This window comes from Copadichromis virginalis, linkage group LG12 (assembly GCF_057382275.1).
Source record: "Copadichromis virginalis isolate Kocher_CV1m ecotype Utaka linkage group LG12, C_Virginalis_male_GT1.1, whole genome shotgun sequence".
Taxonomy (NCBI): Eukaryota; Metazoa; Chordata; class Actinopteri; order Cichliformes; family Cichlidae; genus Copadichromis; species Copadichromis virginalis.
The window spans coordinates 34,632,859-34,660,830 of NC_140629.1; the positions used below are offsets into that span (position 1 = coordinate 34,632,859).

General features: G+C 40.2%; 2 protein-coding genes across 16 annotated transcripts in view; one reads left to right on the top strand and one right to left on the bottom strand.

Annotated features, from left to right (window-relative positions):
* The first annotated feature begins 117 nt into the window (after positions 1–117).
* LOC146697477 (E3 ubiquitin-protein ligase TRIM35-like) lies at positions 118–2,722 on the top strand. Its single transcript, XM_085476244.1, has one exon. It carries the CDS (start codon positions 243–245, stop codon positions 1,677–1,679), a length of 1,437 nt encoding a protein of 478 aa, XP_085332370.1. The 5' UTR covers positions 118–242; the 3' UTR covers positions 1,680–2,722.
* Positions 2,723–5,453: 2,731 nt separating this feature from the next.
* Positions 5,454–27,972, bottom strand: part of camk2b1 (calcium/calmodulin-dependent protein kinase (CaM kinase) II beta 1) — a 79,249-nt gene continuing 56,730 nt past the window's right edge. For 3 of the 15 annotated variants that reach the window (XM_085476238.1, XM_085476235.1, XM_085476233.1), the window contains 6 exons: positions 25,279–25,347; positions 18,073–18,121; positions 11,793–11,868; positions 11,609–11,703; positions 11,088–11,321; positions 5,454–8,810 (listed from right to left, as the gene is read on the bottom strand). In XM_085476238.1, the coding sequence (XP_085332364.1) occupies positions 11,089–11,321; positions 11,609–11,703; positions 11,793–11,868; positions 18,073–18,121; positions 25,279–25,347 (522 nt within the window). In that variant the 3' untranslated portion in view covers positions 5,454–8,810; position 11,088. Of the gene's footprint in view, positions 8,811–11,087; positions 11,322–11,608; positions 11,704–11,792; positions 11,869–12,471; positions 12,649–13,451; positions 13,596–14,239; positions 14,330–18,072; positions 18,122–20,227; positions 20,273–25,278; positions 25,348–27,972 lie in introns of all 15 variants that reach the window. The other 12 variants (XM_085476227.1, XM_085476243.1, XM_085476237.1 and 9 more) reach the window with 8 other exon arrangements.

Genomic DNA, 27,972 nt, shown 5'->3' on the forward strand with positions numbered 1-27,972 from the left:
GGTGGTGTATTCAACATCTATATCACAGACACAGCGCCATCTAGTGAGAATGTAATAAAATAGCAAGTCCATTACTATCAGCTCCGCCCCTAACAGAGTAAATGAAACTTAAACTCATTGTCGACCACGCTGGAGACGCCTTCACATTAAAACCTGCGCTCTGTACCGAAGAGCACAATTTGGCGGCATTATCAAGCAAAGAGGTCGTATTTCGGTGAGTCATTGAAACCAAACCCTGGAAAATGGCAGAGAAAGTCGCACTTTTTGAAAACTATCTGAGCTGCCATGTGTGTTCAGAGACTTTCAGAGATCCTGTGTCTCTGAGCTGCAGCCACAGCTTCTGTTCAAGCTGCCTGCAGAAATTCTGGGAACAAACTAAAAACAAAAACTGTCCCATTTGTAAAAGAAAATCTTCAAAGGATGAACCATCTATAAACGTTTCTCTCAAAGAACTTGCTGACTCCTTTGCTAAGAAACACAGTGAGAGCTCACCTGAGGCAGAAAACGAGAAGGAGGAGGTGGTGTGTGATAAACATCCAGACGTCCCTTACTGGTACTGTGAGGATGAAGACAGAGCTGTGTGTCCTGTGTGTGACTTTTCTCTCCACCAGAGTCACAAAGTGGTTCCTGTAGAAGAAGCAGTCAGTGACCTGAAGGAGCAGCTGAAATCTGACTTAAAGTCTCTGCAGGACAAGAGGAACAAATACAAACAAGTGGAGGAAACATACAATGAAATGAGGGAACACATGAAGAAGCAGCTGTTGTCCACAGAGAGGCAGATCAGAGCAGAGTTCAACAAGCTCCAGCAGTTCCTGAAAGAGGAAGAGGAGTCCAGACTGGCAGCTCTGAGGGAGGAAGAGGAGCAGAAGGGGAGGACTATCAGCAGAGAGATGAAGATGATTGAGGAGCAGATCTCCTCTCTGTCAGACAGCATCTCTGCTGTTGAAGAAGAGCTGCAGAAACACAGCGTGCCATTCCTCAGCAGTTATAAAGACACTCAGAGCAGAGCCCAGAGCTCAGTGTCAGATCCACAGCTGGTCTCAGGAGCACTGATAGATGTGGCCAAACACCTGGGCAACCTGTCCTTCAGAGTGTGGGAGAAGATGAAGGAGAAGGTCCACTTCAGTCCTGTCATTCTGGACCCAAACACTGCAAGCCCCTATCTCTATCTGTCTGATGATCTGACCAGTGTGAGACAAGGAGACACAGGGCAGCAGCTTCCTGATAATCCAGAGAGAAACACTAAGTATCCCACTGTTTTTGGCTCTGAGGGTTTCAGCTCAGGGAAACACAGCTGGGAGGTGGAGGTGGGAGACCATCCCGACTGGATTGTGGGTTTAGTTAAAGAGTCAGTTGACAGGAAGGGAGAGTGTTTTGCTTCACCAAAATATGGAAACTGGTGTTTATTGCATAACAGTGGAAAATATATCAATGTTGTTGATCGGACTGTGAGAGTGAAGAAGAGTCTCCAGAGGATCAGAGTCCAGCTGGACTATGACAGGGGGGAGGTGTCCTTCTATGACCCTGAAGACATGACTCACATCTGCACCCACAGAGACACTTTCACTGAGAAACTCTTCCCATTTTTTGAGGTTGGAGAAGCAGGAGACGCCAAAACCTCTGATATCAAAATCTGTCAGACTGAGATTTCTCTGAAAACTGCAACGACGTCTCTGTGAATTCTTTTTTTCTCTTGTCTCATCCTTTTAGTTACAGCTTGTTTTGTGGTTGTTTGTTTTTCAATTTAGGCAACTCCTGTTTTTATTTTTTAGGTAAGAAATTGCAGAAAGAAAGATTTGTATCTGAAGCATTTTATACAATGTGATAAAAATCATTTTCAAAACACAGTAAAATTAAAGGATAAAAGTAATTTTTGCTTTGTTTTCTTGCAAATTCAGTTTGAAGGTCCTTAAAACTTTATATTTATTTGTTCTTTTTTTGGTTGATTTTTTCCTTTTTTGACAAATATATAGCAGTTTCAAGTCATTGGGTGTTCATGAAACAGTTTTTACACATTTAAACAGTGCGAAGTTGAACATACTTCCATGTGTCAGACATTGATGAACAAGCACTGATAAATGTCACTTTCCTTTCCTTCATCAGTTATTTAGATCCATATCAGCTAATAACAGCATCGTGACAATTTGTGTTTTAATGGTTTCAAAATGATAAATAGACTTGACTTAAATAATCCTAATGTCATCTTTTAAAACTTAACTGTCAGTGATTCATTTAAGTGATTTGCTTCATTTAAATGTGTTTCTTATAGCATGTTCTCCATTATGTTGCAAAATAAACCAAACTGTGTAGGTTGTCATAATAATTCAGCCATGTTTTTCTTTAAAATGTGTCATTGCAGAATAATGTTGACTGTCTGACATTTATTCAGTTGTATTCATACAAACTAAAGTTCATTATTGTTCCTAAGTTCTGTGTAAATTGCTTTGTCAGATACAGACACTGTTTTCTTTGCTACTGACTGACCCAAAGCATTTATTTCATAATTGTTGAACATTTGTACAGTTGGAGCTGCTGTTTGTTCCAGTGTGTTTCTGTGAACTCTCACTTCATATTCCAGATCACATCAGCACATTCAGGATTTCGTCTCGTTAACTGTGGATTTCCTGTTTTACACCTGCAGAGCAGATATGATGAAAATGTCGGAAACATGAGTTCACTGATTTCCTGGATTATTTTCTGTCAATAAAAATATCAAAGTCTGGCTGCGTTTTGATTTGTGTTTAAACATAGAAGAAAATTTGATCTCTTAATTTTTATTGTTTAATTCTTACTGTATTCAAACTGTCATTTTATTGGTAACACATTAACACATCTTGTTGAAGTTAGAGAAACACGTGCATCACCTAAGAGAATAAAGCAATAATCTGAAGAATCAGAGAATTTAAGGATTAATATTATTATACAGAAGAAATCTAAAGTGTCAATAAGAGACAAAAGGAAAAGTAAGAGGAGGAAACTTCATGTAGTTTGTGTGTAGGGCTGCACAAAAAACCTGTGTTTATTATTTAATCGTTGATAATTCAAACAGAATGATGATTTATTAGAGGCATCAGTGCCATTTTAGTCCCCACTGTGCAGCCCTGATGTTGTTGGTCAGACTGTGACAGTGAAGAAGAGTCTCCAGAGGATCAGAGTCCAGCTGGACTATGACAGGGGGGAGGTGTCCTTCTATGACCCTGAAGACATGACTCACATCTGCACTCACAGAGACACTTTCACTGAGATTTGTGTAATATTGGAAAAGCAGGAGATGCCAAAACAACTGATAATAACCTGTTTTAGACTTTTAGAACTTTTCATTGTAGTTCAGTGAGATCTCAGTGAATTTCTTTCCTTTGGTTCATTTTACATTTTTGTGTAAATTATTGTGAATGTATTTGTTTCATCTTTCAATCTTTAATCAATTCCATCAATTTCTTTCTATGTGAGAAAACACTAAAATATCTCTTGGAGTAACTGAAATGTACAACATGAACTGCTGATGACTGAAACACAGAACAGTCATGTGTTCATTTCTTGTCATTTAAGGTCAAGAGCCGTCACTGCAGGCCTGCAGGCAGAAATCTGAGAAGCCTGATCTGAAACTTTTCTGTTAGTCACTGTGATTTGGAGCGACTAAAAGTGATCAAAAACCATTTAAATAACAATTTGACTAGTTCATCTTTTGGTTGTTTCAGTGGCTGAAACACTAAAAATAACGTTTTTTTTTTCTCCTTTTTTGGACACCTGCTGTATTTGAAAGCAATTTGAGTCTTTTTAATTATTATTGTTGCATGGAGGATTTACAAAACTCACTGAAGATGTTATAATGAAAACACTGAACATTTGAAAACCTCATCAGGCAAGTCTTGATACAAATACTGAAGCTGAGAACATTTCCTCTGTATTTGTATTTGATACTAATTAGTCTTATTAACTGTGGAGTTCAAGTTTTTCTCCTGATGAACAAATATTGTGAAAATATCAGAAAAACAAGTTCATTAATCTCCTGCTTTTTTTTCTGTCAGTTAAATACATCAAAGCCTGTCTGATGTGTCTGTAAACACAGAAGGACGCTGAACTTTCTATTTAAACTGTCATTTTATTGATAACACCTTAACACATTTTATTGAAGTTAGAGAAACACGTGAAGCATGTAAGAGAACAGAGCAATAATCAGAAGAATCCGAGAACTAGAGGATTAATATTATTATACAGAAGAAAACCAAAGTGACAAAAAGAGACAAAGGGAAAGTAGAAAGAGCCAACTGCAGAGAAATGATGGAACAAGGTTGGAAACAGAGAGAGTGGGGAAAGAGTGAAAGACACCCTATGAAGAGAAGCCGGCTCAGTGTTGTCAGTGCAGCTCAGTCAGCGACTGTAAAAAGAAGATGGCAGAAGTTCAGAGTGGCTCCAGCTCATCTCAGTGATGCTTCATCTGACTAAATAACAGGAAGGCAGCAGAGCTCACAGTGGCCTCAAGAGGAGGACACTTCATGTAGTTTATATGCAGGGCTGCACAATGAATCACTGTTCCTTATTTCACCTTTGATGATTCTTACAGATGATGATTTATTAGAGGCATCAGTGTCATTTGAGTCCTAACTGTGCAGCTCTGATCAATAATCTGAATGGAAGCTGGTTCTTCTTCTACACTGATGAACTGCTGATGTCTCTGACTGGATTGTCTGTTTGATCTAAAGTTATTCTGCAGCTACATTAGAAGCATCAAGCTGCCTCAGTGTGCGTTTGTGCTTTATTTTGTGTGACAGCGCCCCCTGCTGGAGCATCTTTACTCTTTGAAGCAGCAGTGACTCTTGGTGCTGACGGTCACTCAGCTATGTACAAAAGGCAGCCAGTCTGCACTGGCAACACAGAGCCCCATAGAGAAGCATGCCAAATAATCATCATCACATCATCATCATCATCATAACTGTCAACTTCCTCATAGTCATCCTCAGTTCTATAATCTATATATAATATTCCTTATCATTACAATCATCTTCATTATATCATCTGGAGACAAAAATAGTTATATGCACTTAAAAAGCTGAGAAAATAGAGAGAGAAAGGTCGAGTATACCAGCATTCAGTAGAAAATGAACCCAAATAAAAAGAAAAACACCAAAAAACAAGTAAAAACAAGTGTCCTATTGACTGTCATGCAAAGAAAAAAAGGCCAGCTACTCTGCTTGTTAGTTGCAGTTGTGTAATACTGTGAACTCATTTTAAATATGTGAATCTCATCATGATTTTAAAGTTTAGAAACACACAAAGAAGAACAGAAGAACGACACCTTTGTACTGTACATGCTGCTTTTTCTTCTTTTTCTGGAGGGAGGGGGTCATGTTAGCACGGTCACGCACATATGTGTGGTCAAAGGTAACCTTTGACCTTTGAGTATTAGAACAGGCTGAACTAGACATGAACATCATTACTAGATGAGACACAAGTATGATACAACATCTCTGTTGTTTACTGCAAGAAAAAAAACAAAACGTTAATCTGACAAAATCTTCACCATCTTATCAAAAAGGCGAAGTGTTGGGTGGGACAGTTCACACAAAATACAGTCCTGTATCATATGAATTTCAAAGCAAACATGTATCCCACTCTGTAAAAGTGGTAATGACATTAAGTAGAAGGAAAAAATGGACAACGTAAAACAGCAAAAAATGTAAATCTGCAGAAGAAAAACAGCAGAAAAAGCAAAAGTCATTTCCACCATGTTGGTCGTTACACAAAAACACATGCAGAATGCAGATTGGGTGTACTAGCCATTTAAAAGCAGTCATGTTTATACATGAAGCATCGTCTCTTTAAACAACTGCAGACAGCACTTGCACAAGTGCATGATTTGTACAACAGGAAAAGAAAAAAAAAAAGCACAGTAAAAATGTCGACTACAATAAATAAATAAATATTCAAAATAAATTAAAACCTGAGGACTGTTCACCAAGACGACTGAGCGGTCTTTTTCTATCTTGGTCTGACCAATAGGGGCGAGACAAATGTGAAGGCAGCCAATGGTGGATGAGCAAAGTAAAGTGGAGCTGATGAAAAGTCAAACCTCCACAAAATCAGTTTTCAGTGCTGCAAAGTCCATCCGTTCAGTCCTGCCACCTCTGGCACAAGCACTTTATATCATAAAAAGCTGATAACACTTTACTGTAACACAAACAAACCAAAATAACAGAGTAAAAGTATGAAAAAAAGAAAAAAAAAACACATGAAAGAAAGCAGATGAAAACAGTCCTGGGCTGAAGGCAGGGGACTGATGTGCCCTCCGAAAAAAAAAAGCCTTCTCATTTCATCATCCACACGGCACACACTTCCAAAATATCCTCCCAGGCTTGTAAAGAATACACACTGAAAGCAACCAATGTACATGCGTGCAGACACACTCACATAAATATTGCACCTGTGGCAAAAGACTAGCAAAATGCACACGCCCAGCCAAACGCAGCCTTCATTCTTCATCGCTGATATGGGCGTTACGCTGATCTGCGTGTGCTTCGTTTAGACCAAGCTGCAGCACCAGCGTGCTGTGCTGTGGCTCTGGAAGTGAGAAAGCTCAAACATCTACCGGGATCCTTTCTTCAATGTGCTGACTGCTTTTGTCATTTTGAGTGGGGAAAAAAGGACCTGCTGTTTTTCACCGAGATTTTTGGAACTTAAAAATACCTCACACGTTCAGAAAAGACCACAGAGCTCTGATATTCAGCTGTCGCCTAGCAAACAGCAGGACTCGCCCAACATCCCATCTCTCCGCCAAACACCTTTTCTGCACCACTGACCAGAAAATAAAACCATCTCCAGGTGGGGTGAAGGCTGAACCAGCATTCACAGAGATTCGTGAGAGAAGCAAGGTTTAGGAAACAGCACGTCAAAGCAACCCTGACCAGACTATTTCAGAAGAAATTATCTGTACGCTATAATAATATTCAGCATATCTGATTCATTATTGGTTATAACAAAACACATTCACCTTCACAAGATGGTCACTATAAGATGAAATACATATATCTGATATCGTTTAATAAATTGTGGTCCTTTCTAACCTGTTTGAAAATCTTGAAATCCATAAATAATTTAAGTTAGTACAGCACTTTGTTCCAATTCACATTGAGTTTCTTGCCGTGAGTTATTCTCCTGAAACTCTACAAGCGTTTCTTCAACACTGTAAAGTTTCAGTCGCAGGAACATTATTATTATTTGTTGTGCAGCAAATTAATTTTTTTTTTGATTTTTGAGCTTTTGGGAAATATTCTAAATTATAATGCAAACTTTAATTCATTTTAACTGGGTTTTGCTGTTAATCGAGCCCAGTACAATACAGCCTCTATAAAAGTACTCCTCCCTGCTTCACCAAGCTAGCCGCCTGCTGACCTCGATCTAGTGTAAGTAATATACTGAATGTGAATAAATGCCTCACATAATTCACCTGAAAGAAGCCAAATTATCCCATCAAAAGAAATTATTTATAACAACCTAAGAGGCAACAGGCACTATGATGTACTCAGCTTCAGTTACTTTATAACCATTCCTAATCATCTGTGTTTTTTCAAATACCAGCAATGAATAGCCTTCATTGGAGCAGAGGTTTCACCGTGACACATTTTTCTTACAACAGCTTGATACATCACTCTAGAATCAAGCATCCTGGTCACAGAGACAAACCTCTTCATGTCCATGTTCTTGTTACTGCTTCGTTTTACACCCATCAGCTCAGACATTTAGAGATCAGGGCGTCACCGGTGTTGGAAAGTAGCACTCCTGCTGCATGCTGTTTGCTTTGATTTGAAGCCCAGTTAAGCAAACCTGTTCTCCTGTCTTTTACTTTGCAGCAAGGGAGAAACAACAAGTTCCTCCAACTGTACCGACTTATCGTGACTGGACTAACATGCACTTACTCAGCACACCCATACACACACTTCAGGGCTCGATCTCTACATGGACGCCCATCAGACGCACCCCTTCCCAAGAAAAAAAAGAAAAGAAAAGAAAAAAGAAAAAAAGAACAAAAAAGAAAATACAATTAAAATAACATTAAAAAATAAAACTGCAAACGCACAATCAAAAACATGTTAACCATGAGTTTGGGCACACTGTTATAGCTAACATACAAGAAGCAAATTACAAAAACTGCCAATATCATTTTCCACTTAATAGCCACAATAAAAAACAGCCACTGTAAATATGGGGCAGGGGGACATGCTTCCTTAAAAAGATAGAGAAAAAACGATTTTCTTTAACTCTAAAAACCACTGGCATCAAGAATTCTGAATTATACAAATTACATATACAATTGCAAATGTGTAATAATAATTATAATAATAATCATAATAATAGAGTAATGATAATAGATTTTACTTAAAACTTTACATACTGTATTTCCAGTGCAGTGTTTATGTCACACAAGTGTGGATTCACAGGAGGACAAGAGGGTTGGTGTCACAAAAGACCACAGGAAGGAATCACACCCAGTGCTGAAAAACACCCCCACCCCCATCAAACACCCAGCGTGCCGGAGGGAAGAAGAGGAAGTCGTGAGGGATGAAGGACGCTGCTGCTGTTCGACGGTTGTCAGAAGGTGCGGTAGGACAGGTGACAAACAGGGGGCAGTAGTAGTAAAAGAAGAGATGCATGCTGGGAGGGGGTTGAGGCCGGGCGTCCAGTTTGTTGTTGGAGGACAAAGAGCTCCCAGACCACTACTGGACGTGTTCTTTCACCCCTTCCTCATCCTCCTCCTCTGCCTCCTCCTCTCTCCAGCAGAGCACTCCTGACAGATGAAACTACAGCACTTAACCCTGAGAAGGAAAAACAACAACAAAAACACCCTGAACATTAAATAATTACACAAATCAAAGTGTCACACACATACATAATTTAAAAAATGGCTTTAAAACACTGGTAAATGGATTTAGTGGATTCATAACAACTGTTAGTCAAATCGAGCTGGAATATTTTCCTCAGCTGTTTCTCACATGTAGCACACAACAGGAAATAGCCACTTCTGATGCATCTGCCCTGAATAATATATGGATATAGCACACAGGAGGCAGCACACACGATGCCCACGTGTTATTAGTGAATGCACCAGCCTGTTACTACTATTGCCACATTGATCCAATCGAACATCACACTAGGGCTGCTCAATTAATCGAATTTTAATCACGATTACGATCTGGGCTTTCAACGATCATTAAAAATAACTGAGCCGATTATTAGCCCCTCCCTCATATTGTCGGGCATAAACCGGTCCGTGGCGCAAAAAAGGTTGGAGACCGCTGATTAAGAGGACCCGAGGGAAGCTCGGAAAGCTAAGCAGAAGTTATTTGGAGAGTGACTGCCGTTGGTTGAAAAGAGAGTTTAAAAAAAAAAAAACAAACTTCAGTGGTGTTGCACACTATTTTATATTATTTTTTAAAGTCATTGTTAACCCTTTAAAGCCGGTCAGAGCAGCACGCTCCGTTTTGCGTAACTATTGTTAAATCCCTGTAGAACCTGAACCGTGTAAGCTAGTGCAATAATTTGTTTTGCATATGAAACCGGAGGAGTTGTACTTACATCTGATGCCATCAGCTTGTCCTCGGTCACGGTTTCGTTCCACATATAGCTTTGCAAAAATTGCATAAAAAGCGCTTGCAGGAACAAAAACATAATATTCCAGAAACACGCTTTGCCGTTCCTATCAGCTGTTCGTAACACTTCCCACAGTGAAATGATGCACATGCTGTTTTCTTTGCAAATTTGCATCATAGGATTGTTTTTTGTTTTTCCTGCAGTATATAAAAATTGCTGTATCTCCAAAATAAAACTATGAAGACACTCAAAATAAATTTCCTGTGGTGGGAAACTATTTTTTGCAACTTTATTGTATTTAAAGTTTTGAGGGATAAGCCTCTTAAATTTCTCCAAGTAGAAATATATGTAAACAAAACAAAAGCGATTTTCAATTTTTTTTGTAGTTTATTGCACTTTTTTGCAATTTATGTAATTACTATGCACTTAATGCATACATATTATTAAAATATGGGCTATAACAGTTGTATTGATGTATAGCAACTTGAAATTCTCCCACAAATGGCACTACAGCATGTAAAAAAAATAAATAAAAATAATATAAGCTCTGGTGGACTTGGTTCTATAGTAGGTCTTAAAGGGTTAAATAAATATTGTCAAATAATCGTGATCTCAATTTCAGTGAAAATAATCGTGATTATCATTTTTGCCATAATCGAGCAGCCCTAATCATCACACTTTGTTCCAGGAAGCTGTGCAATTGAAAGGCGACTAACAAGCATGCACATCTTGCAGTTTCGACACAAGAATGTTTATAAATTTTAGGAGAATCAGGTTGGAATATTTTGTCCTTTCTCACATAATGTGTAGCCCACAGCAGGAATTAGCCTGCTTTGGATGTGTTCACACTAATGAAAATACTCCAGAGACAGAGCTGCCTGGACAGAGCGTGCAGAAAGCAGCACACATCACACCACTGCAATTAGTTTGCACATCGGTAAATCTGATATGATGTGGATTCTCACATGCTTACCCTTTCTACTATTAAACAGTATAAACAATCAAAGAGAACAAACCAAAATGCACCCAAGGATTAAAAAAAATCAGTCTGGTTATATAAAGAGCTGTTCATAGCAAACTGATTAAGGGTCTTTTTCTTTATTTCCAGTTGAAAATATACAGAGGTGGGTGCTGATATCAATTCACTTTGGCATAACAGGTTCAGCGTATAACAGGTGAGCAAAAAGCTCAGGAATACTTTGAGTACTCAATACTTTTCTTCTGCTCTTGGCTCTGCATTATTTCAAAGAGTGTCAATGAGAGCTGTGAGCATCTACTGTTTAAACTTTACGTTTATGAGGGGCAGCCAATCACAAGGAATTTGGCTTACAGTAAGAGAAACAGCTTGATTCAGAGCCCAGGAGGTGCACCAAGATGCAGTTTTTAAAAAAATCCTTTTTTAACTTAAACTATCAATCATGTAAAGGTACACTGGTAAGGTCCAAGAAAATACACATGGAACTGGAACAAATCCTTCTGCTTTCAGTTTACTCAGTCCATACCTTACTGGAGTGGCGCAGCTGGTGCGCCTGAGCAGTGGAAGTGGATGTTCTGCCACTTGCTGTCTCTGCGATGCCAGACACGAGTCTCCTCTGACTGGCTGGACCGCGGCCGACCCTGGCCGTCAACAAACTGAGTCAGGCGGATGTAGGCGATGCAGGCTGCATCCTCGCCGATCAGGTGCACATGGGGGTTCAGGATGGTGGTGTGGATCGGCTTGCTGTTCTTAGCCAAAACTGAAAGGATGATGAGGACAACGTCATCAAATACGATGGCACAACTACAATAATGACAGGACCAGTGTTACTACTGATGATTCAATTTAGTTATATCAATGGAAATTAATTCACAATACCAGGAAGCAGGAAAAAAGTAGGTAAACATACAAAAGCATATATTGTGTTACCAGTACACACTCATCCAAGTGTAAATGTAAGCGCTGCCGTGGAGCATTCGTCTGTATTAATCTCGGTTTGTGGTTTAGGCAAATATGCTTTTCATCAAATGTATCTATTAATCTTACGGTTCTCAAAGTAGAATCTGTGGAAATCCATTCCCTCTACCAGGTTGCCCAGGGCCTCCGGCTCAAATGAAGTCAGTCCAGGGTCGCAGATCTTACTGAAGAGCACACATGAGCGCATTTTAAAGATGCCAAACACTAACTTTAAACCACAGAAACTACCTAGTACATACAAAAAGAGACTCACGCGTATGCCTCAAAGTCTCCGTTGTTGATGGCCTCTATCAGCTGTTCGGTTATCTTGATAATTTCTTGCTTGCGTGCTGCAGTGAACATGTACGAGCAAAGGTTATTCAGAGGCAAACACAAGAGCCATCAATGTTAGCTCATTTAACTTCAGGTCATTTAAACACAGTTTTAACTCATTTACACCAAACAGATGCTCAGGCAAAGGCAGTTAGCGCACCAGCTACGCTAGAAAAACTGAGAAAATAAATCAATGAGCAAAATGTAGCAGCAGCAGGTTAATTCATACACGCCACAGAGACACATACAAGAGGCCGGGTGATCATGTGATCCTGGACACTGTCAAACACACCTTAACATGAGCACACACCAGGCTTCTCTTTACATCACCATAAACCGTGTCACCTATATATTTAAGGGCATAACAGTGAGTCAACACACACAGATCCTCTGTGCTGTTAGCGGTGCTCTCTGTGGAGCAGCACACAGGAGGTTAACAAGGCTCAGAAGTAAAGTGCATCACATTAAACACAAAGTACTTCACTCCATATACACCTGTTCGCACAATCAGAACACAAACTACCAAACAGGCGCCCTGTGAAATCCTAACACGTCATTTGATAAGGGCTCCTGACTGGATACCATGCGCAGGGTTGGGGTTTGGCTCACTAAGTACTCACTCTGGGAGGAAGACAGGGGAGGGCTGGAGGGGGTGTGAGGGGGAGGTGGGGAAGTGGTGTGTGCATGTGGAGGGGTAGGCCTGGCACTAGGTACCGGCGCCGGCACAGCATCGACTTCGGGCGCAGGGGCCGCCGGCGCCCTGCGAACGCTGCTTACCAGGTCTGTGAGCCGAGACACTGAGTGCAGTCCAGGCAAGATGGATGGATGGATGGATGGATGGATGGATGGATGGATGGATGGATGGGTGAAGGAGGAACGCATAGAAACAGATTAAAAACATTGTCAGAAGGTGGTAGAGACAAGGAGAAGAGAGGAATGAATAAACAAGGAAATCCCTTCAGGAACTATAGTTCACTATAACAGTACAGTGAACTTAAATTATGCAGAGTAATTTTACAGGTAATCATAGACCATCATAGATCTGCAAGGTTTAGCTGCCTTTGTACGGCAAGATTACATATAAAGTCTTAAGAATGATTTATCATCAGTCTGACATGTTAAAGTGCACATTTATTTAAATAATTAATTAAATGTGTGAAATGTAAGAAAGCTCAAATTTAAAACAATGTAACACTGAACTAAAAACATGTCAGGATACAAAAGTAATACTATGTGATGATTATGCAATAAATATTGACATTTTTAAATTAAAAAACCCTATTTGCACTACATATATTTTGAGACTGCATTTTGAGGTCGCTTTAGACGGATAAGCTTTATTTATATCTCTCCTGCAACTATAAAGGTTATTTTTAAAACTGTTAAAGGGACTACAGAAATATCCAGAAAACAGCTGTGAAAAAACAGCAGTTTTAATTCCTCCTCATCTTTCCCAAAATAGCACATGAAAATCAGATCAGTATCAGTGCATCTTTTCATGCATCATCTTGGCAATAAATGAGAGCAAGAGGAAGATGCTAACTTATACATATATTTCTCATTTAGTTTTCTCTGTCTGTTGTCGCTCTTTTCTACTTACTCTGCATGGGGACTACCGGGGTGTGTGGAGGGGAGGGGGCAGAGAGGGCAGAGGGAGGTGGAGTGTTGGCTCTCCCTTCTCCGTCAGCTACGGGCCCTGATCCCCTACGCACTGAGCCCAGCAGGTCAGCGAACTTTGCGGCAGCTGAATTTAGGAACGGAGGAACATGAGGAATGACACTTAAATGTAACCGCACGAATGAAAGTTTGTCTAGGAGAGCACTAAGACAAGCAGTCCTCTCAGACTAATGTGAAAAAAAAAAGATCTATATTTATTTACATGAATATATCAAATGACACATCATTTGATGTAGCGCTACGGTGCTGACTACATTATCAGAGCTCTTCAAGACAAAGTTAAACTCAAACAAAGACAGTGAAAGAAACATAAGACAGGGTTCATGCCAAGAACTGGAAAGCAGTCGCACTGTGTTGTTATTCCATGAACATCCAATTGAGGGAGACAAAGAGTTGTCCTAATCCTATGTGGTGTAGGTGGCACAAGGTGGGAGGAAGGGACGGTAGAGGAGCGATATGCTACAGAGCACTCTGGTGGTTTATAGAACTTTTCCCTTTTCTGTATTTAAGTTGTTAATTTCAGACTGATGCAGAAATAGAGACAAGGCTTTCTAAGTCAAGGCGTTGCAGGGATTTAGTGGCTCTACACAGCAGCAGATGCATGCTTTTAATATAAGCGAGGACTGTTTTTAATACAAGCAAAACACGCAGAAAGTGATTTAGTCAACTTTTTGAATGCGTTATAGGCATTTGGCGGCCATGCTGACTTACAGTGCACAGCAGCTGAGGAGCTCTGAGAGCTATCAGGTTGGGAGCTTGTGCTGGACTGCGCCTTAAGCGAGCTGTTGTCTAAGCTCTTCCCTAACACACACACACACACACACACACACACACACACACACACACACACACACACACACACACACACACACACACACACATATATATATATATATATATATATAGTGACACCAATCACAAGAGAGATGAGAGCCATATTCATACTTTGCACACAAAAACAGAAATGTCCCAGTGAGGAACGGTTGGAACTACATATGAGATGGCATGAAGGGGGCAGATGAATGTGATGAGCGCAGTCTGTCTTTACTTTTTCAGAAAAATTACTGCTACTATTTGGCACAGCAGTCTGTCAATAGATTGAGCAAGAGGGAAAAAAAAAAAAAAAGAGGGAAAAAAAGAAGCTTTTTTCTCGTTATCTCAGTTAATGACTCCATTTTGGCAGGATTTACAACTGCGGCTGCCGCTGCATGAGAGGTTTTACTGAGACTTCAATGGGAGTCTTGCCAGTAAGCAGAGGACGAATGATGACAACAGTGATGGCCATGATGATAATGAGAGAGAGTTGGATGTTACTCATTATCGCTTGTCTGTTTAATCAGCTGGCACGTGAACAACTCATTGACAAATAGAGGGAAAGAAAAGGCCCCTGCAGGGAAACAAGGAATTTGCTGCCACTGGAAGTACACCCACTCAAACACAATTACATGAAATTCACAGACCAACTATTAAACAATCCACACCTTCTGCAACAGTAATTTTGACATTTTTCTGTTATCACTAAAATTAGTTGTGCTAAGTACAGAAACCAAGTATAATGAGGGGAAACCAAGAAAAATCTGTCAGTGTGCAACCAACAGTAGGTGACTGACAAGCGATATCTCGGAAGTGCAGAGCATAAATATTCCAGCGATGGACAGTTAATTCAACAGATGTCAAATAAGAAGAATACTGGGATTATTAAATTAACACCCAATAACCCTTCAAATTCTAACACAAAAACATGTAAATTAATGACTGAAAACAGCAATCAGCCCTCAGAAAGCTGCATGCAACATATTCGCTTCTACAGACTTATTGAGGCTAACAAAACAGATATGTACTCAGATGCTCTGAAGGACAGTGCAGGTGTTGGGTTACAAGCCAGCTGTCGAGCACTGACCTCACAAGAAGATCCTATAAAGCCAAGCGAGAGACAAACTACTCCAACCAAACACGCCACACTCACCTGGTTCTTGTAGTTTTCTCTGAGCAATCTGAGTGTTAGCTCCCTAAGAGCCCTCAAACTATTGCTATCCAAGGGTGGCGCTAGCCGAGCGGTTTGTCTTTAACACCTCTCCGGGAGCTCCGTCTCGGTTTCCTGCCACTGGTGCTAAGTTTAGACACCTCTCCCTTTAGCCCAGACTTCCATCCAAAGGTGTCCTAGCCCCCTCCACTTCTGCCAGAGGGGTGGGGTGGTGGCGCTCCAATTTAGAGTAGGGGGATGATGCAGGAAAAGTACAGTAGTATACAGTACTTCCTTTGTGCATAAAGTTTTTCCAGGCGATACAATGTTCTGTCAAGATGCCCTACCTTCATAACGTTTGTTTTAATGCTAACGTTTAGGCACATCATTTGACATTGGATGACAATTTGACTAAGGTGCAGTACAGAAACACTTCCAATCAGTTCACTGAAAGATTTCAGACAAATTAATCAAAGCGCCAAAAGACTAAATTGACTGGAACTGCATCAATTTTTTTTTTTTTTAAAAACTGATAGATTAAAAAGACTAAACCTGCACCCTTCTTGACAGCCAGCAGGGTGCTACACCTCTGTTTATAAAAAGAGTGACTGGAGAAATGTACGATAAAATTACTTCTTGCTTGATTTATGACTTCAATAAACACATTTCTACTGATTTTATGGTCTCAATAATAAATTAGTTTCATGTATCATTTAGTACAACACATTAATTGACTTCAGAGCCATCAAAGTAACATGAATCCTAAACTGCACACCTCTGTATGAACCGATCTCCTGACTCCAGGAGGATATCTGGATCAGGATCAATTTTTGATATTTCCTCTAGAACATCGAGATAATGTCTCCCAACTTTTCTTATTTCACCTTAATAGGTCTTTTTGAATATATGAAGAAAAGGTTAAATCTTCTTTTGAAAAACGTTTAGGATGCATTAACTCGAAACACTAATCACTCCCAACTTGGTGCTAAAATTTTAATTCAAATCCAGCAAGTTGGAGCAAGTTTTGTGCTGGCAAACGCCCTGATCACATCGCTTCCTTGGCAGAGGTAATAAGCAACTATAATAAAAGCATTTGGAGTACTGTTTCCAACATTTTTTTTCTACGAGACCTACATGATGGCTCTTCTGCGGTTGCTAGGGAATTTGTGACATAGCAGCAAAACCTCTGTAGGGAGGAGGAGGAGGACGATGAGGAGGAGGAGATGGAAGCGCACATCCTGTTCTGTATGCTTGGCACCAAAATGAGACATTCATGACCCGATTTAGATGCATTGTACTCAGCTGAGATGTGGAGAACAGGGGTGTTTGAGTGTGTTGGTATAGATAAGCTGAAATTATGCTTTCACAGTAACACAAGAGAAAAACACACACCGAGTGGACACAAAAGGCTAGACACAAAAACACTTTGTGGAGTTATTTGCTGATATGTGTGATACGCCTTTGAAAGAGTGTTTTCTTCCTCTCTCGCAACACTAGCCAAGTGACACACGCACACACAGCCACAACTACACAGCTCCAAAAGCTGACACCCCACACAGGCATGTTGGTATTTAAGGGGTGTGTGCTCCTCAGTATTAAGATTTCAGCCAAACACTTTTGAGCCAAACCACAACAGCATTACAAGGCCTCTTACATTTCACAGCCCTCGTCTCACATTTCAAACACACAAAATCATAACCATACATGTCTTCGTTATAGAGCTCCGTGAGGAATCAGTAAGAGGTTAGACGTGAGCCAGATGACTAAATTAGAGCTAATCTACTGCATGTGCACCACACATGATGTGCATCTAGGACTCTTTTTAAACAATAACCCTTTTAGTACATATAGCATGTGCTGCTTAGCCTTCTGCAAAGCAACAGAATTTTAAATAAATCCAGTCATTACGCTCTTCATTCCACTCGAAGCCACTATGAAGACAAAGCCGGTCGCATGAGAGTTTGTCAGCAGTTGGCATCAAAAAAAAAAAATTTCTGCCCCAAGGCTCGTGATAACACAGTCTAATAAACAAGAGAAGCTCATGCAAAGCAGAGCATGTAAGTATTAAGAGCCTCCCTAGACCCTCAGTACATTTGACTGTAATTTTTAAGCTTTTAAAAATTGTAGCAATTTCATAAAGAGGCATTCATTCAGGTACAATTATGTCAGTAACAAAGAGCAGCTTTCACCGCAAGGAGAATCCATTTTCCCAGCAACTAAAGAGCAATAACAGAGCCTGTCAAAATCCACCATTATAAAGCTGAGAACTTAACAACTGAAAGGCAATCAGCCAAATCTCCAACATATTCCATTAAAGTGCGCTGTCACACGGTTGTCATCGACTTGTAATGAACAGTTTTAGTGTTTCTGTTCTTTAAAAACTTACTTTTCTGGCTCCTGAAATTTTTGATTACTAGATGCACATTAAGTTCAGCTGTCACACAAGTTGTTCACTGACTGACTGCAGTGACAAACAAAAGCCTGGAAATGTCAAGTGATGATCCAAAACTGGTCAAGACCCCTGGAGTGTTGTGACTTTTCATTCGGAGCAAACAGCTTCTCCTTTTATTTGCAGTCTTACCTTTCACATCTTCGTCCTCCACAGTGGTGTTGCTGCTGTCCGACGATTCCTGGAGATCAGAGATAAACAGTTAGCTAAGGTTCGGCCATGACAGGGCACACATTCGCGCTGAATGCACATGAAGAGGGACGTCACAAGAAGGGCAATGAGACTTGATGTACACAGACACAAGACTGGCCAGCAGGGGGCACCCTATGTTGCCATGTCATGTCTTTACAAACCCAAAACAGCGTAAAATACACCAAGACCAGTTACTTACTGTGGATTTAGTTCATAAGCAAAACACAAAATCGAACTGCAAATACGTTAGTTACTATCATCCAGCCTTTGTAACTATTATTTGTTTACTTATTTTTGCATTAACAATTCAAAAACTTAAAAGTGTCAGTCTATATTTAACCTTTTTACACTCAAACCTCTTTTCTTCTACTCATGCAGCTTCGTCCTATCTGTGTACTGCACCAAGTGGACAAATGATGCCTTTGCTTCAGTGGGAGCACTTATATCATGCTAAAACTGACAGAAACTGCTTTCCATTTCAATAACGCTAGTAGACAGAACAGATTCTCACAGGGCGATATGTTGTCATCTTAATCAGGGGCTGCATCCCTCAAATCTAATCATCTACCCGTCTGCCTGCTTGCCTGCCTGGCTGGCTGTCTCCCTCTTCTTAGGCTTTTGCCAGAGGAGGAGTTTCTCATTTCCAATTAGAAGATTAAATGGGCCTAAATTCCCCTGCATGAAGAGTTGAGAGACTCTGTGACCTCATTAGAAGCATGCACGTGTGCTAACAGCCTCACGAGCACAAAGCACCAAAGTGGTTTCATACATAGCCTTTTAAAGAGCAGCTGGTGGCCTGACCGGAGAGGAAGAGCGAAAAGAAAAACTGTTTTCATGTGAATGCGAAGGAAAGAAGTGTGGAAAGGATTGTCAACTATTTGAAATATAATTAAAAGTGTGATTACGCCTACAGTTTGTTTTCTTTGGTTTGAATCATTGAGATGTTTCCTGTAACATTCTGCATCTTATTCATTTTGTTTGACCATCCTTTGAAAACTATTCATTGTGTAAATATGGTGAATTTATTTTCTTTGTTCTTTTATGCGACATTCATTTCTCGGGTCACATATTGAAGCCTCGCATTTACTTGATCTCGACTCCTCTTTATTGTTGCCTCACAAAGTCCAGAATCTATCAAACTTAACTTACCAGATGGACAGAGCTGAGTGAGTAAGTGCTAAAGAGGTCAAGTGTGCTTCTTTAAACCAGGCGGGTGTGAAAACATAAACTGCACTGAAGACTAATCTTCCACATACTTTCATCGCCTTCCTGCATAGCCTCTGTTTGAGCTTGGAGAGTGAGAATTCAAAGTCATGTACTGTATTTCACACATATAACTGACCCACAATCAAAAGATCACTGCGCTTTATTAAAAAACATGAATATCTCTTTCAAACAAAGTTCTGCTACTTCTCACTTTGGGTAAAACAACTCGGGAAAAACACCTCAGTCATGCCTATGAGGAAGTGATCTTACTGCAAAGGCATGCATGTTCATGCACAAGCTATAAACACATACACATTCACACTGGTTACACCAGCAACTTTTAAGAGATTATATGACAGTAAGAGAGGGTACAACGAGACACCATCAGTCAGTATAATGCAAATAAAAAGTTTTACCTATATCATATATATAAATAAATTACAATGCTGAATGCTGAATATAACAGTCTTAAAGATCCAAAGACACCAGTCTCAGGTTCCATTCATTGGCTAAAATATAACATCTGAGCTCAAACATGACATCTAAGCTTATAAGGACTGCCACTATTCTCACTTGAATAGACATTAAGTATAGTTAGAATTCCCTTAATCCTAATACATGCGTGTGTTGAGGTCCCCCTTGGTGGCAGACTAACACAAGTTTGGTTGTTGGGGTAAACAACATTCGCTACCTAGCACCTGTTCCCTTCAGACAGACTTTTATCTGAGATTAATATTTAGTTACACACATAGACAAGTGCACAAAGCCATGTTGCACTCGCACAGATGCAGCATGAAAAAAAATATCAAAGGAGAGGAGAAGGTAAGGAAGAGGAGGAGAATGACAGAGCAGGAGAAAGAAGAGGTCTGGACTGGGGAATGACGTATACCTTTGTCCTGTCCACCGGATTATGGATGACAGTTGTCTGAGGTTCCTGGAGGAAGAGGAAAATGAGGAGGGGAGATGAAGGAAGATGAAATAAAAGAGAGCAAGTAAAGAAAAAGTGGAAGAGAAAGAGAGGGAGGGAAAGGAAGAGAGCAGAATTTGACATAAACGTAAATATAAATGAACCAAGTGTACCAGAAAGAGTGACATGAATGTTGTATGAAGAGAAAGTGCTTGTTAAGGATGGCAGAAAAGAGGGGGAGAATCCTCCAAAGTCATAGAGTGGGTGGATGAACTGAAGACTGTAATTTGGAGTCAGTTCTGTTGCCTGTACACACACACACACACACACACACACACACACACACACACACACTAATCTGCAATGGGCACATCAGTGCTCACGCAATTTCACACACACACAGTGTTTTTTTGCATCACTTCAGAGGACATTACACTGACTGTTCTTCTTTTCCTGAAGACTTGACCCAAACTGCGCCCCAACTACTGCGACCATCATTTTATCCTACATCCTTACACTAAAATCTGATGACCTGTTTTTTAAAATCTCAAAACGGAGGAGAGTCCCCGTAATATAAACAGCTCTACATATGTCCCCACAACATAAGTAATACAAGTGCAAATACACACATACACAGAGTAAGTACACAGCCTAAGGGAAGAGATGGCATGAAGTTGCACTCAAAGCTGTGACATCTTTTTGAACTTTAACTTATCTAGGCTTTTGTTTACATGGGTACTCCTTATTTCTGCACCACCTTGCTGTGCATGCATAATTTCAAACTGCTTTCTATGCCTGAAAAGATGGAAATGCATGCCAAAACACAGAAATAGCAAATCGAAAGGGACAAAGGCATAATGACAAAAAAAATCAGCCAGCTCATACAATATGCATAAAATATAATGTGACAGATTAAAAGAAAATGGCCTCAACATCTTGCAAAACATTGGCATACCCAGCAGAAAGACTCAGATGCCCCACAAGATGAAAAACGGGTCATTCTGTTCTTTCACACTCGTCTCAACAGAAACGGCGATCACTGCCGGGCAGACGCTGGCATCATTTCAGGGTCCTTTTTGAAATGGAATTTAATCAGAAACAGCTATTGTTGTTCAGGACTATGTGCAAAGAAATGGCTCAATCACTCAACAGGATTAGCCATATAACAATTTGTCATGCTAATTTTGCTGCTACCAACACTAAACTTCATGCTGAAACTAAGCTGTCTCTTAAAGTACAGCAAGGTAGTGGTTCCCAAGTTTTATCTTTTATCTGACATACCCCCAAACCCTGTCAGGCAGACCCAAACCACTCTCACCTCACCAGTTACTCAAAGCATTTAGCTTACCATTTCTGAATGATGACCATTTAGGTATAGGCATAGTCTCCATTTAAACACTACTCATTATGTGCAGGGACCACTTCCAATCGCTTATTTTAGCTAACAATTTCAATGTATACTTTTAATCTAGCAATTTTACTTATTAATTTATACTTTTGGCTATTTTAACCATTTTGCTTGTAGTTACGTCTAGCTAATGAATTGCAACTTTTTATCAATCATTTCAGCAAACTAGTTCAGTATATTTCTACATACTCTATATAGAATTAAGTTTAACTGCTTGCCATACAGTTTCCTTATAAACAATCATTCATTACTATATATTTTTCCATTTTCTAATTTGCAATTTCAGTAATTTATCTGGACTATTTTCTATTATTTCATCTGGTAATTAATAAAATTCGCAAATACTTTATTTGAATCCATGAAAGTGCTTTTATCTAGAGTCTCACTTTCTGCTGTTTATCAATGCTATCTTCTGATAAAAGCTGTTCAAATCCACCAAAAAACAAAAAACCCTAAATTACACTGCAATTTTGTTTTGTTTTTCATATTCACTGTGCAATTCTGTCCACGTACCACCTCGATACTGCAGAAGTATCTCCTTTAGCACTTGTACTGCAGCTTGCAAATCACCACATGAGGTACAAAGCTGTACTCTTTCTTTGCCACTTTTTGCTATAACAGTTATAGTTTTACCACATTTACACCAGTACTTGACCTTTGTCTTGAAACCCTCAAAGGCTTGCCTCCTCTCAAGTTCACACAGTAGCCACTGATTGCTGATGACTCAGACTGGAGACAGAGATATTTTCTCCCTCTACTAGGAGCTGTCACTCGATGTAGAATATCCTGTGTAGCCCCCCCGCCAGGAAGTGACACCTCTGTGATGACCAATCATCAGCTGTCTCCCTGGTGATGATAGTGGTGTTGTCAAGGCAACCATCTCCTAGGGCAACAGACACCGGTGGCAACGTGGGACAAGACGATGAGTGAGAACAAAGTACCTGGGGTTTGCAGATTAGGGGGGGGGACACGTGCTGATGGCATCATCAGATGGGGGAAGGGTTCGATGGTGACACGTCCCTGTTGACCCCACATTAACACTGATGCTTTACTAGGGATGCTTTTGCTGTGCAGCTAATTAAATGATTTCCCCTTTTTCACTCTAGAAGGAATTCATTTAAACGAAGCACTAATGTATTCATATATATAAACATATATTCATGTGGATTTACTACCACCTGCCTACTGCTTCCAGGTGGGAAGAATGTCAGTCCCCTGCTGTAATTAAGGAGATAATGCACCAAATGGCTGAACACAAACTAGATGAAGTCCCTTGTAACAGTGCGATTATTGCAGCCGCCCTCCTACTTTCTATTCCCTTCAAGGATCAGCAATAAACACCTGTCCTCCATGCTTGAACCCACACTACCACAAAGACTTTGAAACACGTAAATGTGAACTTCCATTCAAACCCTGAATGTGAGTCATTGTACATGTGCCAAGCAGAGTGCTAAAGTTAGCATCACATGTAGTCAAACAGAAACACACACATTGGCAAAAAGAAAAACGTTCTGTTGTGGAAAAAAAAAAAAAAAAGCTCATATAGCTACACATGATGCTAAATGGAACTGGCTCACTTACTGCTGTGTTATATACAGTGGGATGCAAAAGTTTGGGCAACCTTGTTAATAGACATTATTTTCCTGTATAAATCGTTGGTTGTTACAATAAAAAATGTCAGTTAAATATATCGTATAGGAGAAACACACAGTGATATTTGAGAAGTGAAATGAAGTTTATTGGATTTACAGAAAGTGTGCAATAATTGTTTAAACAAAATTTTGGCACTGTTGTCATTTTATTGATTCTAAAACCTTTAGAACTAATTATTGGACCTAAAATTGGCTTGGTAACCTCAGTGACCCCTGACCTACATACACAGGTGAATCCAATAATGAGAAAGAGTATTTAAGGGGGACAATTGTAAGTTTCCCTCCTCTTTTAATTTTCTCTGAAGAGTAGCAACATGGGGGGGGGGGTCTCAAAACAACTCTTCATTCTGGAATAAGGTGCTGTGGACTGATGAAACTAAAATAGAGTTATTTGGGCATAACAAGGGTGTTATGCATAAAGGAAAAAGAACACAGCATTCCAAGAAAAACATCTACAGTGAAATATGGTGGTGGCTCCATCATGCTGTGGGGCTGTGTGGCCAGTGCAGGGACTGGGAATCTTGTCAAAGTTGAGGGACACATGGATTCCACTCAGTATCAGCAGATTCTGGAGACCAATGTCCAGGAATCAGTGACAAAGCTGAAGCTGCGCCGGGGCTGGATCTTTCAACAAGACAACGACCCGAAAAACAGCTCAAAATCCACCAAGGCATTCATGCAGAGGAACAAGTACAACGTTCTGGAATGGCCATCTTAGTCCACAGACCTGAATATTATTGAAAATCTGTGGTGTGAGTTAAAGAGAGCTGTCCATGCTCGGAAGCCATCAAACCTGAATGAACTAGAGATGTTTTGTAAAGAGGAATGGTCCAAAATACCTTCAACCACAATTCAGACTCTCATTGGAAGCTACAGGAAGCGTTTAGAGGCTGTAATTTCTGCCAATGGCGGATCTACTAAATATCGATTTCATTTCTTTTTTTGTGGTGCCCAAATTTATGCACCTGCCTGATTTTGTTTAAACAATTATTGCACACTTTCTGTAAATCCAATAAACTTCATTTCACTTCTCAAATGTCACTGTGTGTGTCTCCTATATGATATATTTAACTGACATTTTTTATTGTAACAACCAACAATTTATACAGGAAAATAATGTCTATTAACAAGGTTACCCAAACCTTTGCATCCTACTGTATCTACTTTGGTGAGATTACTAGAGTGCCCTCTAGAACATAAAGCCAAACTGCTGCCCTGTGTATATATAGTAATCAGAACAATAAAGATTCCCAAAGGGAAACTAGAACTCCCCATTTCTGTTCCATAAGAAAACCTCACTCGCAATATCGCTGAATTTTCCCAACTATTTGACAATGGACTTAACATCATTTTTTGACATAAAAGACAAATCCATAGGCAAGAGAGTAGCTGGATTTAGTTCAAACATGTTTTTTCTAACAAGCTGACAAACAAGACTGAATACTGTGGGCCTTTTTAGCTTACAGGTTTTTATTCCAAAACATCAGCCAATTTTACAGAGGAATTCTCTAAAATCCACGGGTGGAATTTTTTTCGCTGGAAGGACAATCTGCAGACCTTTGGACTGACACGGTGGGGGACAGCTTCAATACAGGAGGAAGGGGGTAAATCGCAGTGACAGTCCCTGCAGGCACTGGTTGTCTATTTGTCTTTGGCAAACTTACACTGACAGAGAAAACAACATGGCGGTAGACTATCAACCCGAGTCCAAGTCACAAAGCATTCCCAACTGCCGTGGGAAAATGCTTCCTGACACGACTGCTGGTTTACGACCTACCCGACTGCTTTGGCCATCTCAGTGGCTCGATAAAGACCAAACAAAACCAACAAGAATGGACAGAAAAGAAAAACACACAAAGGTGAAGGAAAAGGTGTGGGATAGGGTGAAGGTAAGGGTCTTAAAGGACATAAGGGCGGCGGGAAGTCGGGCACACACAAACACACAGGTGAAGGGCGGGTTAGGAGATAAATACCAGAGCGGGTGAAGGGATGTTTCCTTTGGGGCTGGTGACTATGCTGTTTTTGGTGCTGTTTGTCTGGGGCTGTGCAGGAAAGGAAAGGAAAGGTAAGGAAAAGGAGGAGACACAACAAGAGTGTTAACAACAGCAAGAGGTGGGCTTGTGAGTGTGTGTCCATGCTTGTGCTCGTGTGTTTTTGGAATTAGCACATATATGTCTCTTTGACAGAATCAACTTTGAGGGTCTCACCTTAGTGGCTCTCATGTAAGGTAAAGAGTTAGGATTTGTCTTTTCATTCAGTAAAAACTCAATGCAACATTTTGATATTCATCGTTCAGAATTTATCTGCTGTTCTGTGTTACATTTATTTAATTTGTACCGTGCGGATCAGAGCAAAGTAGTAGGATACATGTAGGTGTGCATCCCAGTGAGGCCTGAAGGTGGCAGGCAGACGCAGCAACTGTGAAGGGATTATCCTAAAACGTTCACTCTCAAGACTGATCTGTAATTCTCAGGTGACACCACGGGCTGAGGGGTACTCTGACATCATCGTGATGTCACAAGTGACTTCCCCTGCTTGGGATTCCACATCAAGACGTGCCGTTTGGCCGTAGTGAATCACCTTTAGAAGCCTGGATGAAATGCTCTTTTGAAGATCAAACATCAAAGAGCGGCCGGCTCTTTGGAGCGTAGATTGATCTAAATTATTTTTGCATTGAATCTACATTACATTTGTAATCCTGCTGGGGGGGAAATATCCAGTTTAAACCCTACAAAGGATCAAGCCCTGGGTGTGACAGTGAATAAGCTACAATTACGTCAATGGTAATTATGTGAGTTGATACAGTAAAATGCAAGCAATCTTGCTTGTAAGTGAAATTTCAAGAGGTCTTAAGTAATCAGGAGGATTACCTAATCCCCTATTAAGACTTGGCTAAGATATGGCATGATGTTGGTGTGCTGCCAAGCTAGTGAATGATTCCACCTAACATTAATTAGATAAGCACAATATATGAGAATTTAAAAGTGCACATTTTAAACAAGCCCAGAAGATTCAATAAAACAAAATGTTTGGTAATCTTGGTGCTGCAGCAGTGCTGAATCAGAGTGACTGTAATGGTGACTCTTTAACACTGACTTTCAAGATGGAAAGATGAAGACTGATGTGTGTGTGGTTGTGGGTGTGTATGTTTACCATAATATGAATTTTTTAAGCCACTGGGCTTACTCAGAGGAGACGAGAGGAGAGGAGAGGAGAGAGAAGAGGAGAGGATGCCAGCACACATATGGTGCGAAAACACCACATAATGCAAGCACGCACTAAACAGCAAGTAAAAGCTGGTGTTAGCTGACAATAAGCTGACATATAGAAATTTTAAGCACCCATACAGTAACCCACACACAGCCACTCCCAAACAAATCTCCACACTCACACACAAATTACACCAAACAAAGTGGCTGTCACTCCGCTGCCTTTGTGACGATGAAATGCATTCCTCAAAGCAACGATACCATCGTGAGCCGTCTTAGTCAGAGCGTGTTTGCAGTATCAACTCGGGGCCTTAGCATTTACGTCATGTGTGTTTGTGGAGAGAAAACTGCTAACACTTCAGGGAGGCATTGAAAGAAAAAAAAGAAAAAAAAAGAAGGAATGATGACAGCAGTGCTACGGCTCGCCAGTTGTGGAGACGACTGCCAATCATTGTCATCTTGAAAGCAAAATGTCCATTAGATCATTTCTAAATTATGAAACAGAACACCGGACATCAGGAGTGATCACAGACAATTATAACCATAGATGAGGGTTAAAAGGGGGTTAAAGTATCCACACGAGGTTTCCAGGATGGGTACAGGAAGAACAAAGGAGGGAAAGGTGCAGAAGAGATGACAAGTGTGGTAAAGGATGAGCCAGATCAGAAGATCAGAGAGGAAAAAAAGGTTCCTTCTGCGTAACGGCAGGGCAAGAAGTTAGGGGTCAGAAATAAGTGAACTGAAACTAGTAATTCTGTGTGGTTTAATATTCTTATGCAAATTCCTGTTTCATTTTAAATCCTCCAAGTATGACACTGAACATGTAGGGTACATGGACCATTCACAGAGTGTATGTGCCCTAGATCAGACTTTTGTACTGCATGTTGTGTTTAGTCAGGCAAAGCCAGGCTGTTGTTTTGTGATCGTGTCTTCAGCGTTTGGATGCAGTACTGTGCTATAAACCTGCTTTTTTTCTCCCAAGTTTGTTTAAAACAAATAAGTAAACATCTAAACGCTACCTAAGACTGTCTAAAGTCAAGCTGGTACTGACAAAATAAGTGCACACGCTGGAGTCATTTCCAGTATACCAGAAGCTTAATTTAAAAACTGGAACACTTTTTGACCCATTTCTGTGTAAAAGGAACATGCGCGCCTTGCTTAAAAGTAAAAGACTGGTCTATTTTTACATTTGCAGAGGAGAACTCAGTGGCATATGTGAACCACATACTGTATATTCTGCTCAAGCCTCATATAGCAATGTTCACAGGTTAATGTGGCAGTAAATACATTGATACACTGTGAGTAGTACACTGGAAAAATAGCACACTAATGTTTATCTACAGTAAAGTATGCTGAGCCGCTGCAATGGCCAATTCTGATGCACATGCATGTTGGCCTCTGCAAACACCGTGGGTAACGAGTCAAGTGAGGAGTTGATTTCCCGTTTACAGCCTGTAA

Excerpts from the sequence above, each read along its gene's own strand:
- LOC146697477 (XM_085476244.1), top strand. The coding sequence starts at position 243 with ATGGCAGAGAAAGTCGCACTTTTTGAAAACTATCTGAGCTGCCATGTG.